Below are 17,151 nucleotides of genomic sequence, written 5' to 3' on the forward strand. Positions count from 1 at the left end.
ATACAGCCAGGGCATTTATATCCAAAGACACCTTTCTAGATCATAAAGGCTGAATGAACATAAGCTTCTTCAAATACCATTTAAAGTTATGACAAATACAGAAACCCAGTTGCATCTTTTCTTCAGTCTCCATCAGCAAGGGAGGAGAGACAGGAGGTATACATGCAGACTGCGCCAATTCAGCCCAGCCCAGCTGGGAAATGAGCCCAACAGAATAAATTCACCCTACACCTACACTGGGTTTAGTTATGACCAACACTGGAATTTTGCCTCAACTCTCAAAGTTTAAACATCAAAATTTCTGTAACAAAGTTACACTAAGAAGCAAGCTGCAATTTAAACAGGTACAATATTAATCTTATCTTACTTGCAGAAGTGTTTTACTCTTAGAAATCTTGCAACAAACCAGTCATAATGGATGTAGGGGATTATGTATTTATTCATTTAAAAAAAATAAACACTTGAATAATGTTCATGATTAGAAGGCACTCATTTAAAAAAACGTGTCATCTGCAAAGCAATTAGTCAGTTCATCTTAATTAATTAAGGTTGCAAAAAATTACTTGAGGTTCTATAGAACAGGAAAGTGGGTTACAGAAACAGTACAGCTTGCAAAGGACACAGAGGTGAAAATAGTCTAGAAATACTTAGCCAAAGGATTTTGTATGTCAGGGATTTTTTGTACGTCAGTTCAAATATTTATGTTCACTGCTTCAATGCTTCATTATTTGCATAGAAACAACATGCTTACAAATTTGAAAGTAGCAGATTTAAAGGCACTAGGAGTGCACATTCATGTTACACAGAAGCAATCCATTTAACTAACAGAAAGTTAGAATTAAAAGTGAACTAGGGATTTGAACAAAAGATTATTAAGAGGGGAACAGCCATCACATTAGATGCATCCCCAAGATGTGTGAACTCAATTTCACCAAGTCTCAGGTGAAATGACAGGTTTTACAGCCCTTGTCAATTTTATGGTAAATTTACAATATGAAACTGTGATTTTCAAAATCCACATTCTATTACAATAAGAGAAAAGGAATTGCATACTTCTGCATTCTGCAACCTTTTAAAAAAATGCAGATTTTATTTTCCTTTAATAGGATAAAAGAAATCTTAATTTTGAATACATTTAAATGTTTTTTTGGCATGAGTGTCTAGTTTTTTTGCCTAGTTTTCCATAATGAATGTAGTAGTCTGCTACGGAGCAAAGCTTCACTGAAAAGAATTTTCCACAAATCTAACTATCTCTGTAAAATAAGCCTAATACTTCTGTGATTAATTAGGATACCCCAGAACAGGAAACCAGTTAACAACCATTTCACTACAACCTGTGTCACGTGCTATATTACAGGGGGTTGCCTTCATGGATACATTCAGCAAACTTCCTAGAGAAGAAAATTCTGTTAGAGGCAAATTAAGTCTCATTTCTATTCCGAGCTTCCTTCCCACAGTAGTCACTAAAGGCTTTCACAACTATAATTTGTGATCAGCATAATGTGTGTGCTTATTTTACAGTAGTCTACCTTTAAATATTTCAGCTAAAATTCGTAAAAGTACAAGCCACACATGTGGCCAATAATAATATTTGCATTCATGCATAATAAAATAGAGCTATTTGGAACATAAAATGGTCAGCTAATTTGGGAAGCAGTTTTCCTTCTGCACCCTCACCACCGTTTAGCACTATGTGTCTGGCCAAGCGTATCATGGATAAAACAAACCAACGGAAACACCAGGAACCAGCCGCTGCAGGAGGCAATGTGCCAGATAAAGCTGACTTTCCCAATTTCACCTTCCAGCTCATGATCACGCTAACCGCGCAGGTACGGTGGTGCCTCCCTTGCACTGAGCATGACGATACTTCCCTTCGCCTATCAGGTTTCCAATATGCCCTGAAGAGACCGGTGCTAAAAATAAAACTTTATTTCTATTTCAATCCTTGCACTGAGTTAATACCCTTGGCCCTTGCCAAGACTGTCAAAGGACCCACACAGTTGCTGTTCTTAGTAAACCTCATTAGGGACTGAAGCGGCTCCATCCCTTCACCTAGCGAGGTTTAGGGCTTCCATGCCATCGCCTCTCCCACCATCTGTGACCCAGCCAGATGCTGCCCCACTCGCTCTTCCCTTCCCATGCCGAACCAGAAAGGAGAGCAGAACGTGCCGACTTTCACAGCAATCCTTCTGGTTCTTATGATTTAATGACTCCTTATGCAAAGCAAACAAAGAAAAAAAATCCCAGACTAAGCCTTTGAAACAACAGTTAGCAGGTAGCCTGGATGTTAAGCATTGTTATGAATCTAAGTGTTTCCATAAAAGTTTAAAGTAGGTAACAACAAGCCAATAAACAATCCATAAACCAAAAGTGAACTTCCCAGCAAAATATCTGACTTCATAGCAAACCGTGTCAAATCTGCAAGATGCCATTTTTGTCTTGCTCCACTACAGGCAGCTACTGTTTGTCTAGTGGATAGTAATCCTTTTCAGTAACACTGTTCAGATCCTTCTTCTTTTAATAATTTTTGTACCATGCTTTCAGGAAAGACAAGGAAAGTCAGCATTTAAGCTTGAGATTTCTGCGACCGTCTTTTAAGCCGATTTCCACTCATTAATTAACACAGGTTAAGACAAATAGATGCAAGATCATATGTTAGATGCTTTAAAAATCAGGTATTGGTTTTACACCATTACTCCTTGTTTAAAGGACACCAGAAGGATGCACCCTCACACAAACAGGCAGACAACACAAAGTTTCTAAGCGTGAGCAGAAAAGTAGTCTCTGTACACATTCCTCTTTTCCCTGCCTTCCCCCTCCTTTCTGTCTTTCCCTGTTGATCCTCACGTCCTGTCTTTGGGCTGCAAGGACTGACAGGCTCCACAACCAAACACGTGAGCCTCCCAGTAGGCACCTTCTGACGGACCAGCTGGAAACCAGATGGTTCTCCTATTTTGTCTGGGCAGTCACCAGATGGGAAGCACACAGATCTCCAGAAAGCAGTGCACGATGTCTCTCAGCTTCAGCAGGCCAGAAGAGCTTCCTGTTGTCTTATCCTTATTCCAGACTCTATTTGCACACTTTCATTCTATATTTATTCCCTGCATGTGATACCTATTTTATTACCTTTACGTGCTTTCCTCCTCCTCTTAAGACCATTTCTGCAGCTAATTCTCTATAACAATCTGGTTTTCTTCCCAATGTTCAAGGCAGTTTGGGATGATTTCTTCAGTTCATCACAAGTATTGATCCCAATGGAAAACTCTTGACACAAGCATTCCTTTGTCGTATATCAATTAGCAGCTCCACAAGTAAGTATTTGAGACATATCTGCAAGAATGTAAGTTTTTACTTATCCTTAAACATCCACGCTCAGATTAAGAGCTGGAAACATAAAAAAAAAAAAATTCACATCATTAACAAAACACTACTTAGGCCTTATAAGGAAACCTACAAAGATACAGCTGAAGCAATCTTAAAGACATGTTACCATATTCATTCAGCCTAGGGCATGATCAGAGAGGCACCAGGAAGGTTGCTAGTTAATTTGTGGGTTGATCTCTGTACACTTTTCCCCAGGGGAAGCACATAATCTAAACCAAACTTGAATGTAATACAAGCACAGACCAAGGAATCAAAATTTGTCCTTAAAAGAATTGTCAGCCATCTCCAAAAACTTTCTACAGTCAGAGGTGCTATACCATTGTCCAACAGCCACATCAGCTGAGTACCGTCCTTAGTCCAAATGCTAGTGATACGTACTGTAAATGTATCTTCTATGGAGCCTTACTGATTCCTGCTGTCACTCATATCCTCTTATTTTAACCTTGGTCACACTGCTCAGCCAAGAGTTATGCTTCTCTCTACTTAATGGGAAAAGCAACTGCCATCACAACGCTTAAAGAGGACAAAGATGTCCCCAACTCTTGCAGAAGCCATCATAAGGTTGGTAAGAAGCACTGCCTGTACTGTGCACACAGGGCTGACAAGCTAAATCCACTCCCTTCTCTGGAAAAGACACCCAGCTTCACAATTTGGGGTTCTTTATTAGTAAGGTATGTTATTATTCACCCCTTGAAAGAAATGAAACTGAACCACAGCAGATACTCTACTCTCACTCGCTCACTGGCTTTCTGCTGCCTTCACTTTGCCCTTTGCCACACTCTTACCCACAGTTCTTCCTCACCTTCCCAAAGAAACTTGAAAAGGCTTTGCATTCTGCATGATCCACTTGTCACTTGTTTTTTTTTTTTAAAGAACACAGTCTTTCACCATCTCTTTTGATACGATAACATGATTTGTACAAAAAGGCCCTCCGAAGGGGACACTTCTCGCAATTCACATGTTCCCAACTCTCTGTGAGCTTTAACACAACTCAGATAATTTCCCTGTTCTACCTGGCATTAGTTATTAATCTGTACATTCCATTGTGCTTACCAAGCTTATCTGCACAATGACCTCTCTTCAAAGCTGATGCTTCCTGCATAAAGGATATACAAGCCTTACAGTCCCAACTGTGTTCTTTAGCAAATGGCCATGCATTGCTGTCTTGTCTTTGCTGTCTAGAAGCACAGTCTTAGTAAGACACAGCCACAGGGAAGCCAGAGCTTTGGAAAGGTTGAAGCACTCGTTATATGTTTCTCAGTGAAAGAGCAAGGCACTAAGGTATTTGTACTCTCTGTAACATTCTCCACCAGAATACATTATGGCTGCATTTTAGATGTAAAGTGAATATTTCTGCACAGTTTCTGTGGGTTGGCAACTACAAACTCCTCTTGCCAACTGCAAAACAAACAGAAATTGCTTTCATCCACCTTGAGTGATTTCTTTTAGATATATTAGACACTGACTGCAATGCTGATGCAATAAACTATGACTAAAAGTCCCTTGTGAATCTTCCCAAGTGTAACAGAAATCATTATTTATCCGTTTCTGCATAGTGGAAATTCCATAGTATCCTAAGTATCCTAATACAGTGGACTAAAATGAAAGCAGTTTATATAATAAATATGCCCTCATATAATTTCAAGTGGATTAATTGTGAAATTTAGTAGTTATGTGACATAAGTTAAATGCTTACATATAGGTATATACAGATTAAACACTCCAAACCTGACAGAATTAGACACCAGTTTAACAGCTACAGAATGACCAAAAAGGTAAAATGGTGGAGTCTTAAACACAGAGTCGAAGATTATTAGTAGCCACTCTGCTGTACAGAACATTTTCTTTCTCTAATAACACCTTCTGATGCCTCAGGCTCCTGAAGCACATTAGGAAAAAAAATTTCTAACCTGTTTTGTCCTTCACATTGGACTGGCTTAAATCAGAGCAGTCCCACTTCTAACCTGGTCTGAGCAGTTTAGTTCCTACCGTCATTCTAGCTCAAGCGTCAGCAAAAGCTAGACAGAAATCAGCTACCTCTGCTTTACTCCTCCAATTCTGAAGGCTGCCTTAAATTGACTCCTGTTCACACTTCTGCATAGCCACTGCAAAAAGTAACTTCAAGACAAACTTCTGCTCTCTTCTCCTCTTTCACATCTGTTTTCCCCATTGTATTATTTCTTTCTTTTATATTGCACTATCCCTAACACTGAAAATCAGCTAACTTCTATCCGCTACTTCCTCCTTTCCTGAGCAGTCTGGTTTCTTTTGCTTGCTCAAAGCATGTTCTTGTAAATGCTTTTGTCCTCTTGTTTGCAGGCTGGCTATTGTTTAATACACCCAGCCCAAACAATGCCAGCAAAGAACACAGCCTAGCACTACAAGTCACAACTAACTTGAGACAAACCCTGTGAAAACACAATTTTGAGCTTTCTTTAGACGCAAGGATAATAGCTCCTTTACATGATAGCAGTGAAAACTACTGCTTTTGCCTTTTACACTTGACGAATTTCTTATGGCAACTTTAGCGCTCATTCAAACACTGTCTCTGCTTCAGAAAGAGGGACTGTGTTGGTATTTACCCCCAAGAGACCAGCTTCCAGACTCAAATCAAATCACTCAATATAGACCTGCACCAGAACAATGCTATAAGACACTGACAGGTCCACAGCGTGTTTAATGCAGCAAACCCACTGTCTAAAGCAGAACATAGTGGTGCAAAATGTAAAAGGAATTAAACTGCAAGTTTTCTTAAAACTGTATGCTTAACCTAGCTAATTAAAAAATGAAAACTCTGAGGCATTCCACGGCAAGTAATGGAGCAAAGTAGGCCCAAATCGGTCCCTGCGCCAAAGAGCTTGAAGAATGGGTAAGTGAAAAATGACAAACAGGTGTAGAAAAACCAAGCAGGATAAAGGGGCAAAAGGGACCAATAAAGAGACTATGTTTTTGCTTAATTCACTACCCAGTGGCAGAGTCTTTCAGAGAAATCTGAAAGTGAGTAAGGTGACGCTGATCTGCTCTGTCTGGAGACAACCGTCCTCGGTTTTGAATGTCCAGAACACAATTTACATACCACTGATCAATGCTGCACTGCAAAAATATGTTCCTTTAAGAAATTCTCTTGGCAAAACTAAGCAGAGGATAAACTTTCAAATGAATAAGTGTGTTCTATTAAATTATGTTCTTTAAGTATAAAGATCTCTACAGGATTTCTATATTCTTGTAGCCAATTCCTCTTGGACTTGGAAGAGGAACTTTAACACTTGGAAGCTTTCAAACACTTGCCCAGAGAAGGCAATTCAGAGGCCACTACAGTATCTTTGCTCCCTTCCAAGATTCAGGTCAGTGCATTTAAATAGCAGAGGTTGTCTGTAAATTACGAGCCAGTTAAGTACTCATAAACCAGTATTTTAAAAGTTCCTTGTGAATTATGAAGGCAAAAAACACTATGAGGAAAGACAGAGGTATTCTGAGCACGGCTAGTGGTTAACTGTTTCCTTCAAAGGCAACTTCAGGTGTGGATCCTTCACCTAGTAAGCAGAAGTTCCAAACTGCCTGGAAAATAAAAATAATTTAGAGGAAAACAATTGTCAAGCAACTAGGCCAGCGTTCCTTAAAAGCAAATGCTTGTGTCCATTTATGTACACAGTGAACACCACAGGCATATAGGGTGGATGGCTGAGGCATTATGCAGGGCAGCTGAGGCTTCTCTTTCAAACAAAAACACTTCAAGCAACATTTGATTTTTCTTCCATGAATCCCGCACTCCAAACAAATTAATCACCAGCATCTAGAACAGTTTTAATTATTGGACAGGCATATGCAAACACATCGAAAGCATATCATCAATTAAGAATTACCTGGTTGTAAGCTGCGTAATTGGAAGCTAAATGGCGCTAATTTATTGGGGCAGGCCAGGAATTTGAAGTCCCCAGTTTGTTTTTAAAATATCACAAGTCATCTGATAAGTCATATTCACCCAAGTCATTAAAATTGCATGCTCAGAATTTTATTTGTCAGGATATCCTTCCACAACTGAACTGCAAGCATCACCAATTATTTAATCACGTTTAAATACAGCCAGCAGCATTTGATACCCCTATGATTATGCCTAACCCAGAGTATTTCTTCCATTTATCTAACAGTAACCCAGTGGTTTTCTTCTTAACTCTCTTACCACTTTAAGAACTGGGAATTAATAGCATATGAGTACTTTAAATATTCCCATCCATCTTCTTCTTGAAAAACACAAGTGTATAAAGAAGCAGCAGTCCTTAATTCTAGTCACATTTTAAGGCCATGCACAGTTAGGGATAGTACAAGCCACAGCATCTCTGGGCTCTCATCATTAGTTATGGTCCTTGCAAGTCATATTTGTTTAATACTTCCATCTGAATTGAAGCATGGAATAGAAATTTATCTTTTGTAATTTTAACACACGAAGAAATATGTAGAGAATGGAACATTCTGTATATGAAATGTTAAAAAATATCCTGTATATACACATGGGTTTGATTTTTTTTTTTTTGCTTTACAGCAAGGAGAATGTCTTTCTTGAATGCATTTGGAGAAATCTCAAGAATTTAAAGTTTTAAATTAGAATAAAACCTTTTTTATAAACCACTTACAACTGGAAGTAATCTTCAAAACATTAAGCACCTAATAGGTAGCATACATCTTTATGAATCAGCATGAAATTATCCCTACTCCATACTATTGCATTTCCAAGAACAAGAAGAAAATGAAATTAAGGCTCATAGCCATTACAATCACATTAAGTTCTCAGCCTGACTTGGGAATGTTCTCTGTCACCACTGGGATCTACGTGAAATCAAATTTCTGTGCAGTTCTTTGTGTTTACCACCTTGGCACTCTGTAAAGCAGTATAACTACTACTTCCATGCATGGAAAAAACATGAAGCACAGGAAAACCTTGAAGACCTTCTCCAAAGTTATTAGGAGTTTCACAAAACAAGAAACTGAAGGAAGACATAGTGAACGCCAGTTGAACGCCCCAGTCGCTGGGCCACCTTTACTCCACACATGGAATACGTACTAGTCATTCCTACAAACACCACCAAGACAAAAACAACTGAATGCTGAAGATGCCTTTACTGTAGCACCCCCATGCTACCAGAAACCTGGCAAAAGAATAGTTTCCTTGTCTTGCAGCTTCCCAGACAAGTTTTGAAGCCCACCTCTACTCACAACCACTCTGTAAAATGCAAAGGCTTTTAAGAATTTACTTTTGAATCTGGATCCTTTCTCTCTTCCAGTAAGCAGCTCTGATGCAGAGGTCAATTCATCGGTTGTCTGACTGACAGACACTTCTGGATCCCAAATAATGTTCTCTAGACAGCACTCACCATCTTCTGTTGTGGGACTCTACCACCAAGACTCTGCCAAGGAGTTCTCTAGTACTTCTATAGGTATTGGTATGAACTTGTGTTCTTAAGTTATGCTTTATAACTACCCAAAGACCAGACAAATCTGTGCATGTTCCTGACTACTTGCTTGAGCAATGAAGTTTCACTATTAGTTATCCATCCAGCCTTCTTTTCACGCCAATTCTGCGTATATGTGTTTGGTAAAGAAGTTACCAGGAACTGTGCTCCAGGCAAGACAGACAGAGCCAGACGGTGTCACTTATACAGGGCGAAACAACTGATTAGATGGAATGAAGCTGTTATTTTATTAGACAACTTCCGACAAAACTGGGCTTGGCCATGTAGGTCATGGGAATTATGCCTGCAGCTAGATTTGTTGAAAAAGGCACTTTATTTTTGTCCCATGCCTTGAGACAGGTTTCCCAAAAGATCATGTAGGTCTTGGAAAGGAAAATATACATATAGCATTTTAATATACTATTTTGAACAACCTTCACAACAATGATTCAATACACCAGTGGAAATCCTAGCAACAGCACAGCCAAGCTCTGGCAAAAGCAAATACACATTCTCTACCATCGGTACTACAAAAGACAGGATAGGAGATTTTAGTATTTCAGTGAAAATTAAGATAAAACAATAAATGTAGGCTACAACAGCTTAAATTATATGTAATTTTTATTCTGATTACCTGTACTACCCAAGAAAAACCTCACTTACTGGGTAGACCGCAAGTAACTGACTATTCTCCTCTTCTCAATCTTAACAAGCTCAACAGAGCTTATGGTATTAGAATAGGAGCAAAAATTCCTCTTCCTCCCTGAAGGATGACAGCAGCAAGCACAGATCACAAGAATGGAGTAAGCAACTACCATTTATGCACTGCTGTTTCACAGTGTGCAATCACAATTCATTTCTAATGTTAAGTGATGTTCATGCATCACTGTTAGAAATGTTAACTGGCTTCTAGTTTTAGTAGCAAATTCTGCTTTTTGTTGTCCACCTTAAGGAAAAATGATTGGACAAGCGTGTAAGGGCAGAAAATTATTGCAAAGGAACTGCAGAACTGACACAGCAGGAATGACTTGGCCTGGAGAATCTTAATTACAGTTGATACTCAAAGAAAGAGAAACACCTTTTCCTTACCTCAATACTATCTTGAATTGGCAAGAAAAAGATTCTTCTTAAACTTACCACATTGATACGGAAGTTAGTAACAAGTGGCACCATGGAATTCTACACTTTCAAGGCCTAAAATAATTAACAAGCATCAGTCAGCCACAGATCAAACCAGTATCAAGAGGCTGGTAACAGAGAGCAGAGGCAGGGAACAAGAACCTAGCAGAGTCTTAAAATAAGGACCCACAAAGGAACCTATGCAAAAGGTAACCATACAAAAGGTAACTATACAAAAGGTATATTCTTCGCCAGACTACCAGAAAGAGACATGGTTTCTCAGCAAGATGCTGCTCATTTATACTTATTGTCTTTAAAGACGAGATTCCCAACTAGAAGTTCACTGGCAAATGACTGAAGGTGCATGGCACTATATTTGCTTTGTATAGATGTTTGTTCTCCAGATTGATTAAGACAGCAAAGTACATAATTGCCCACAGACCAGCAGAAACTGTGTGCAAGCATTCTAGTTAGCTGGTATTTTGGAACCAAGAAACTCCCCTCGCAGCCAACTTAGCTTAGAAAGGGACAAAGTTATGTCCCTCTCCGAACTTGCCGAACAGTAGCATGGGACCGAACGAGGTTCCTCCTGGTGTCTTTTTTTTCTACATCTTCTCCAAACAGCTGTGGTATCAGACTTGGTTGCTGCTCACAACTTCTCCAAACAGCAGCAAATACAGTGGCAATTATCTTGCAAATTCCACTGTTAACCACTGGATTGCAAGGATGATTTCTAAACATCATTTGCTTTCTCAAGAGAGTGAGGGAGTGCTACTGACAAGAAGCCACGAATAGAACTGCAGTGGCCTGCACGCTCACAGACAGCATTGCTTCAATTCACATCAGCAATGAGTTCATCTTCTAGCACGTAACTGCTAGAAATGCATTCTATGTAAATTGAAGTTTAGATTCTGGTTCAGTGACTTCCAACCCCTCAGGGAAAAAAAATTCAAGGTCTAGCCTTTCCAGGATCTAGTGAGGGGTTTTGTATTGGTTTGGGTTTTTTTGGTTTTTTGTTTGTTTTTTTTTTTTTAACATGATGTGCATATTAGAACATGTGCGTACCTAAAGGGAGATGGAGTTGCCTGGTTCAAGGCACATTTCACCTCTAGTTTTGGGACTAAATCTAGGTCATGACAGTTGTCAGCAAATGTGGGTGCCCATCTTTAGAAAAACTTAGGAGCCACAGTATAAGCGCATCCAATAGACAAAAGAAAATTCAGCAGTTCTAGCAGGCAGGATAAGGATCAAATAGACACAGTCTGTGCAGGTGGGAAGCGCTATCTTTTGGCAGATCGCTATCCTTCTGGAGCACTAGATTGTCTTAATTTTGAAAGAGAAATAAAAAGTAATTAAGTAATATTTCTGACACAGAACACAGTGAAGAAGAAAGACTGCCAGATGAGAGTTGTGCATTCAGGACCTTTTGCCAGCAGTCTTCTTTATGTAATTACACAGGTACATTGAAAACAACCAAGTGAGAGGCTGTCTGAGTAGTTTTTGTATATAGACCAAGTTAGTTAGTTTAGATCAAACCACAATTCTCTCTCCTCATTTATTTTTTTTTTTGTCTGGGATAAGAAAATGTTTATCTATTCTAATGGCTTACCCACAAAGCTAACGTGTGGAGATGTGCCATGAAATTATGCTTGGAACATACATCATGCATGCACAATACTAATTTCAGAGTATGATATTATTAAGGACCTTAAGTATAAACAGGCACATCAACACACCCAAGGACAAAACCAAAGTAGAGTTTCTTTAGCCCTCTTAAGACACCAGTTAAAAAAAACCCAAAGAATTAAGGCATTATCCAATCTTTGCTTAGGAATCAATGCCACAGACTGTCCCTGCCTTCTGCACTTGGGGCTCGGAGCAGTCATCGGACACATCGCTGAGACAAACCATCTGCAATAGCTGTCAGCCTGATCGCGAGAGCCACCAGAGAAACCGACAAGTTCAGACCGTCGAGGAGCGGCGAAAAATGGGCGAATCGTGCAACGAAGCAGTCCTGCAGCCGCCCCTGCTGCTGCCTACAAGCTGCGAGAGGTCCCAAGTCAGCGATGAACGCCTGGAAGAGGCGGGATGGGGGGGGCAGGGGGTGGGTGGAAGGACGCTCCGCCGCCTCACAGACCCGTCCGGGCCGGCGGGCGGGGAGAGGGGCCGGGGCCGGGCAGCCCCGGCGGCGGGAGAAGCGCCTCTCCCTCAGCCCGCCGCCGGCCGGACACAAAGCCCGGCGGCCTGCGGCGGCCCCCACATCCCGCTCCCGATGCCCCCTTTCCCCCTTCCCCTTCCCGAGAAGGAGGCCGGGCGTACTGCGGGGCGGAAAGGCGAGCGGGGGGGCACCCGGCCCCAAGGCGGGCCTTGGGCCGAGGGAGCGCGGGGGTCCCCAGACCGCCCCCGCCGGGACACCCCCACACCCCCACACCCCCACTCCCCTTTCCATCCCCTCCCGGCCCGGGGCCGCGCTGCCCGTTCTCACCCATCTGCTCCCGCAGCCCCTTCAGGGAGGAGGAAGAGGAGGAAGAACAGGAGGGGGGGGCCGCGCCGCTGCTGCCGCCGCCGCCTCCCTCCGCCATCTTCAGCGCCGGGACGCGCGACTGCCGGCCGGGCAGAAGGGGGGACGCGGGAGCGCAGTGCGCAGGCTCCGCGCCGCCCGGCAGCGCCGCCGCGGGGGAGGGCAGGGCAGGGCAGCGCCCGCCCGGCGCCGGCCCCTCACAGCGGCCGCTCGACGGGGCCGGGGCCGGGGCCGGGGCCGGGGAGGGCGGGACTTGGCTCGGCTCGGCGGGGTGTAGCGGGGCCGGGGGCTGCGGGGCTCAAGCGGCGGTGGAGGGAAAGGAGCTTACTCCCTCTTAGGTCCATCCCGGTGAAGGGCCGCGGAAAGGGGCGTCGAAGCCGTGGGAGTCCGCGGTGGTCCCCCGTGGGCACGGCCCTGAGGGGAGAGGGCGGCGGTAACCCTGGGCGCCTCAGAGGAGGGCTCGGCCTGTGCGCAAGGGAGTGCCAGCCCCTCAGCTACCCCACAGGCTGGGGAACGGGGGGGTGATTTATGGCCGGCCCCACAACAACTGCAAACGTTATCCCGCCATTAACGATGATGGATCGCCTTCCGATAGGGAGGTCTCGGAGAGAGATGCCTCTCGGGCAGCTGTCTGGGGTAACGAGCCGTTATAAACTGTCCGTCTGTAAACTCACTTTTCCAACGACGAGGCTCAAGCAAGGGGGAATCGGGCTAAATTTTGAGACGGTGCACCAAGTTTTAGTCTCAACGTGGGTGGGTGAGAGTTGGGGACGGTTTGGTGCGGTTGCCTTCCTGAAGCCAATGCAGCGTCGGCCTGAAGCTCTGGAAAACGCACGGAGCTGGGCGAGCTCCCAGGGGTTGAAGCTGCCGATGCTGGTGGGTGCTGCAGGATTCGCTAGGCTTGAGTGGTCTGAAGGTGAAGCGCATCCCGTGCGTATTGGTCCCATGGAAATTTAGGTTCACTGGATTCAAAAGAAAGAAGCAGACACAAATCTGCGTAAGTGAGCGCTCGCTGGCTTGTGACAGGGATGGGAGTTGAGTCTTGTGTGTCAAGTACCCCTGGTTTTGTATGTGTTCCAAAAAGAAAGAGTGGGGTAAGGGCAAAGTGGTCTGGCCAGTCTGGAAAAAAATTACTGAAACCCCATTGAATGAATTCCTGGATATCATTCTATGTTAACTTGAATTTGTTGCTTAGTTGTTATTTTGCTGCCTAGCTGGTTATCAGTGAGTTCTGGAACAGTCTCTTCTCATTTTGCCTCTGGGTTTACGCTCTGGGAAGAGTGAGGATAACACAGCATCCATGGCTGTATTAAAGGGCAGGCTCTTTGGGCCTTGTGCAGAAAACTCTCTTTGAAATCATAAATGGAAAGATTACCTGTCAGTGAGCCAAAGAATTATCCCATAAATGAGAAGAATGCAGAAAAAGTAGCAGTGTTTCAAGAGAGTAAAAAGGAACCTTACAAAAATTCAGAGCAGGACTCCATTTTAACTTGAATATTCAGACCACAGGCTTGCCCTGTTCTTTATTTCTTGTTTGTTATATTGGCTTTCCCTACTTTAGCATGTGTGTACAGAGAATCTTTTGTCTGTTGTTTCCTCTCAGTGTTAATAGAATGCCAGTTATTATTATTATTATTATTTAAAACAAAAGGGCAGCTAAACCCCTAAACATTCGGTGCCAGATTTCCCAAGTTTGTGTTTATAGTACATAGTAATAATACCTTGCATTTATATAGTGCTTGCCACTTAGTGATCTCAATGTGCTTTATACACGTGCTGCAATTAAATTTCACTCTTCCACTGCAAGACATTCAGATGTGTTATCCTCATTGTTCAGGTGAGAAAACTGAGTCACTGAAATCCAAGTCTCTAGTTGCATCATGAACAAAGCAGCACAGCAAAAAAGCCAGCCCAGATTTCTTGACTCCGTGTTCTGTATCTGTGTCTTTTTCTATCTTCATTTCATCAACAGTTATACAATAGCATCCAAATGGTTTATATTGATTTTTTACAGCATAAAGTACAGTGGGTGTGGTACAAAAAAATGGTCAGACTACCTGGTAGAATGTAGTTCTTATGTTTTTGCAAGTTCCATAAGTAATGTGTTATGAGGCTGTACTTTCCATATATGTAAAAATAAAGTGCTTATGAAAGTTTGGGTGCCTTTGAATTTTGATTAGATTATGTATATGTCCCTTAACTTAAGGAATTTATTTAACACACTGTGCAGTAAAAGAGGTCAGTATCTATTTATCAATTTTTTTCCTCTGAGAAAAATGAGACAATTGGCATGGGAGGAATCACTCTGCTGAAGGGAATGCTTAAAAATGGAATGGCGAGATAAAATGCATTTTCAAATGAGGTGGTATTTTCTCTTCTTTCCATTTCACCAGACACATATACAAGTGGCCGCAGTGCTTGCAATTTAACACGTCTGATATTCTGCACATGCAAAGCTTCAGAGTAGAAGGTATAAATTACAGGAAGGGAAATAAACCAAGTGTTGCACACTCAGGATATTTGTGGTGGGACAGTGGAGGCTGTAAACTTAAAATAAAAAGGCCAAGTGCATACAAATTCATGAGAGATAAAAGGACTCTTGAGGTAGAAGTGGGGCATTGTCCCTTCCTGCTCTCCATACATATACATACTGCTTGATATGCATGTCTTTTATCTTTAGGCACACAGGAACTGAGCTGAGAAAATCTGCCCCAGTGTGGAAAACGTGTTATCTTTCTCTCTGATGAGCAGTTTAAGAGTGTTTGAGCTAGTGTTTCAGCAGTTGTGACTGTAACTTCCATCTTATTTCCTGTTTAACCTTGTTTCTCAGATTTTCAGTTTGGTCATGCAATTACTGCTTATGCATTTTTAGTGGAACTTCATTAAAATTTTGACCTTGCGTGGCTTCAGCAGCGCTTGCAATCATCTTTCAATTTTGCAGCATTTGCAGATTTGATTGCAGTAGCTGATTTATTCTAATCCTTTAAAGGCTGTCCTTTTTTTCCATTGTCCCTGTGGAAAAGTGAATAATTTAATTTTACAGTCATTTCTTCTGTCCTTTTAGTTTTCATGTGATAGTTTCTGACAAATCTTTCAAAAACATTTCAGGCCAGATCACTGATGAGTACATATTGGCATTATGAGATGAAAATCAATAAAGCCCTGGCACTACATGCAATTTGGGAGTCCAGGGGTTTTATACTATCCATTTCAGTTTAAGAAATACTGAAATTAGTTCCAATAATAGTAGCTGAAATCAGTCAAGTAGAAGCTTGTACATGTGATGACCCAGATGGAAAAAAAAAAAAAAAAATAGCTAGCTCAGAAAATACTTAAGCCATTGGTAGATCCGGGGAGGGTGTTAGAGGAAGAAGCACCCACCCATTAATCTATTTCTTACCCTGTTTCCCAAAGTATCCAGTGTTACACTGTATTAGATGTTGTGCTTGACTGGACAGTCTGAAGTCTGGTATAACAGTTTTTATATTCTAGTTCAAAAAAACAGCCCCCAGATTTTCTGTGAGCCTATAGATCCTAATCGCTTTGATCATTGAAGTATCTAATAGCAAAATGTTCACGTGTATTCAACTTCATTTATGTCGGAGTGTCACTGAGTAAGAGCTAAAACAAGAAACCAGGGAAATTAGATGTATCTGTATATTTATATCCATGCAAAGGATTTTGAAAAATTATGAAGAAGTATTTCAAAATGTTCTAAATCCAAAACCATAAGGCATATATTGTGACAGATTATAGTGGGTTTCCTGTGGTGAATGTAACTGCCATGGCTGATGGAAAGAAAATTGGTGGCATGAAAATTACTGTAGCTGTCCAACCTTCTTTCCAAATGGGCTTTAACTGCACATTCTTGTTTATTACTCTCCTGCTGAGACAAGTACCTGCAACAATCTGTGTTACTAATACATCTATACTCTAAGGACCTCATTTCTCAGTCTTGGCTCAGGTTGACTTGTATTTATCTGGGTGAATAATTCTTTAGATGTAAAGTTATTGGACACTATTGCTCAATATAAGAGATACAGAATCAAGCCGTTAGTTTGTCCTTGGTCCGGTATATTTATTAGTTACCTGGATGCTGGAATGGAAAGCGTCCCTGTAACATTTGTAGGCACTGCTGATATGTTAGAGGACAAGCTTAGAATTCAAAATGGTCTTGAATGAGGAGAAAGAGGGACTGATGCAAGGTAAAACATTTAGACGGGAATAATTAATTGGAGAAACACAAGACAGAGAACAGCTTGCTAAATAGCAGACAGAGCAGAAGATAATCTGGGATGTCACAAGCTGAGCGTGAGTCAACAGTGCCATGGTATTGTGAAAAGGGAAGCGCCCTGCCTGAGAGCATGGACAGAAGGGTACCCTCTGGGACATACAGCAGTCCTCGGCAATGGTGAGGCATCAGCAGGACTACTGTTGGGGCGCTGCACTAGAAGAGACAAACCAATCGGGGAAGATCTAGAGGATGTCAGCAAAAATAATGGGAAGACGAAAGGAGAGTTGAAGAATTGGGATTATTTTTTTTTTTAGTCTGAGGAAGAGGCAAATGAAGGGTGATAATCTGCTTTCTTTAACTGAAGCAGAGAGAATAAAAGACAATAGACTTGATTTTAATCGGGGAAGATTAGTGTTTCATTTTAAAGAAAACATTATCAGGTAGGG

The 17,151-nt window shown here is 41.8% G+C and overlaps 1 protein-coding gene across 1 annotated transcript in view; it reads right to left on the minus strand.

Annotated features, from left to right (window-relative positions):
• The window catches only part of MAP7D3 (MAP7 domain containing 3), a 45,808-nt gene extending 33,233 nt beyond the window's left edge, over positions 1–12,575 (minus strand). The window contains exon 1 of the mRNA XM_075053773.1: positions 12,436–12,575. Coding sequence (XP_074909874.1) covers positions 12,436–12,532 — 97 coding nt within the window. The 5' untranslated portion in view covers positions 12,533–12,575. The remainder of the gene's footprint in view (positions 1–12,435) is intronic.
• Positions 12,576–17,151: the final 4,576 nt, after the last annotated feature.

The sequence above is a fragment of the Buteo buteo genome, chromosome 22 (assembly GCF_964188355.1).
Source record: "Buteo buteo chromosome 22, bButBut1.hap1.1, whole genome shotgun sequence".
In the NCBI taxonomy this organism is placed as follows: Eukaryota; Metazoa; Chordata; class Aves; order Accipitriformes; family Accipitridae; genus Buteo; species Buteo buteo.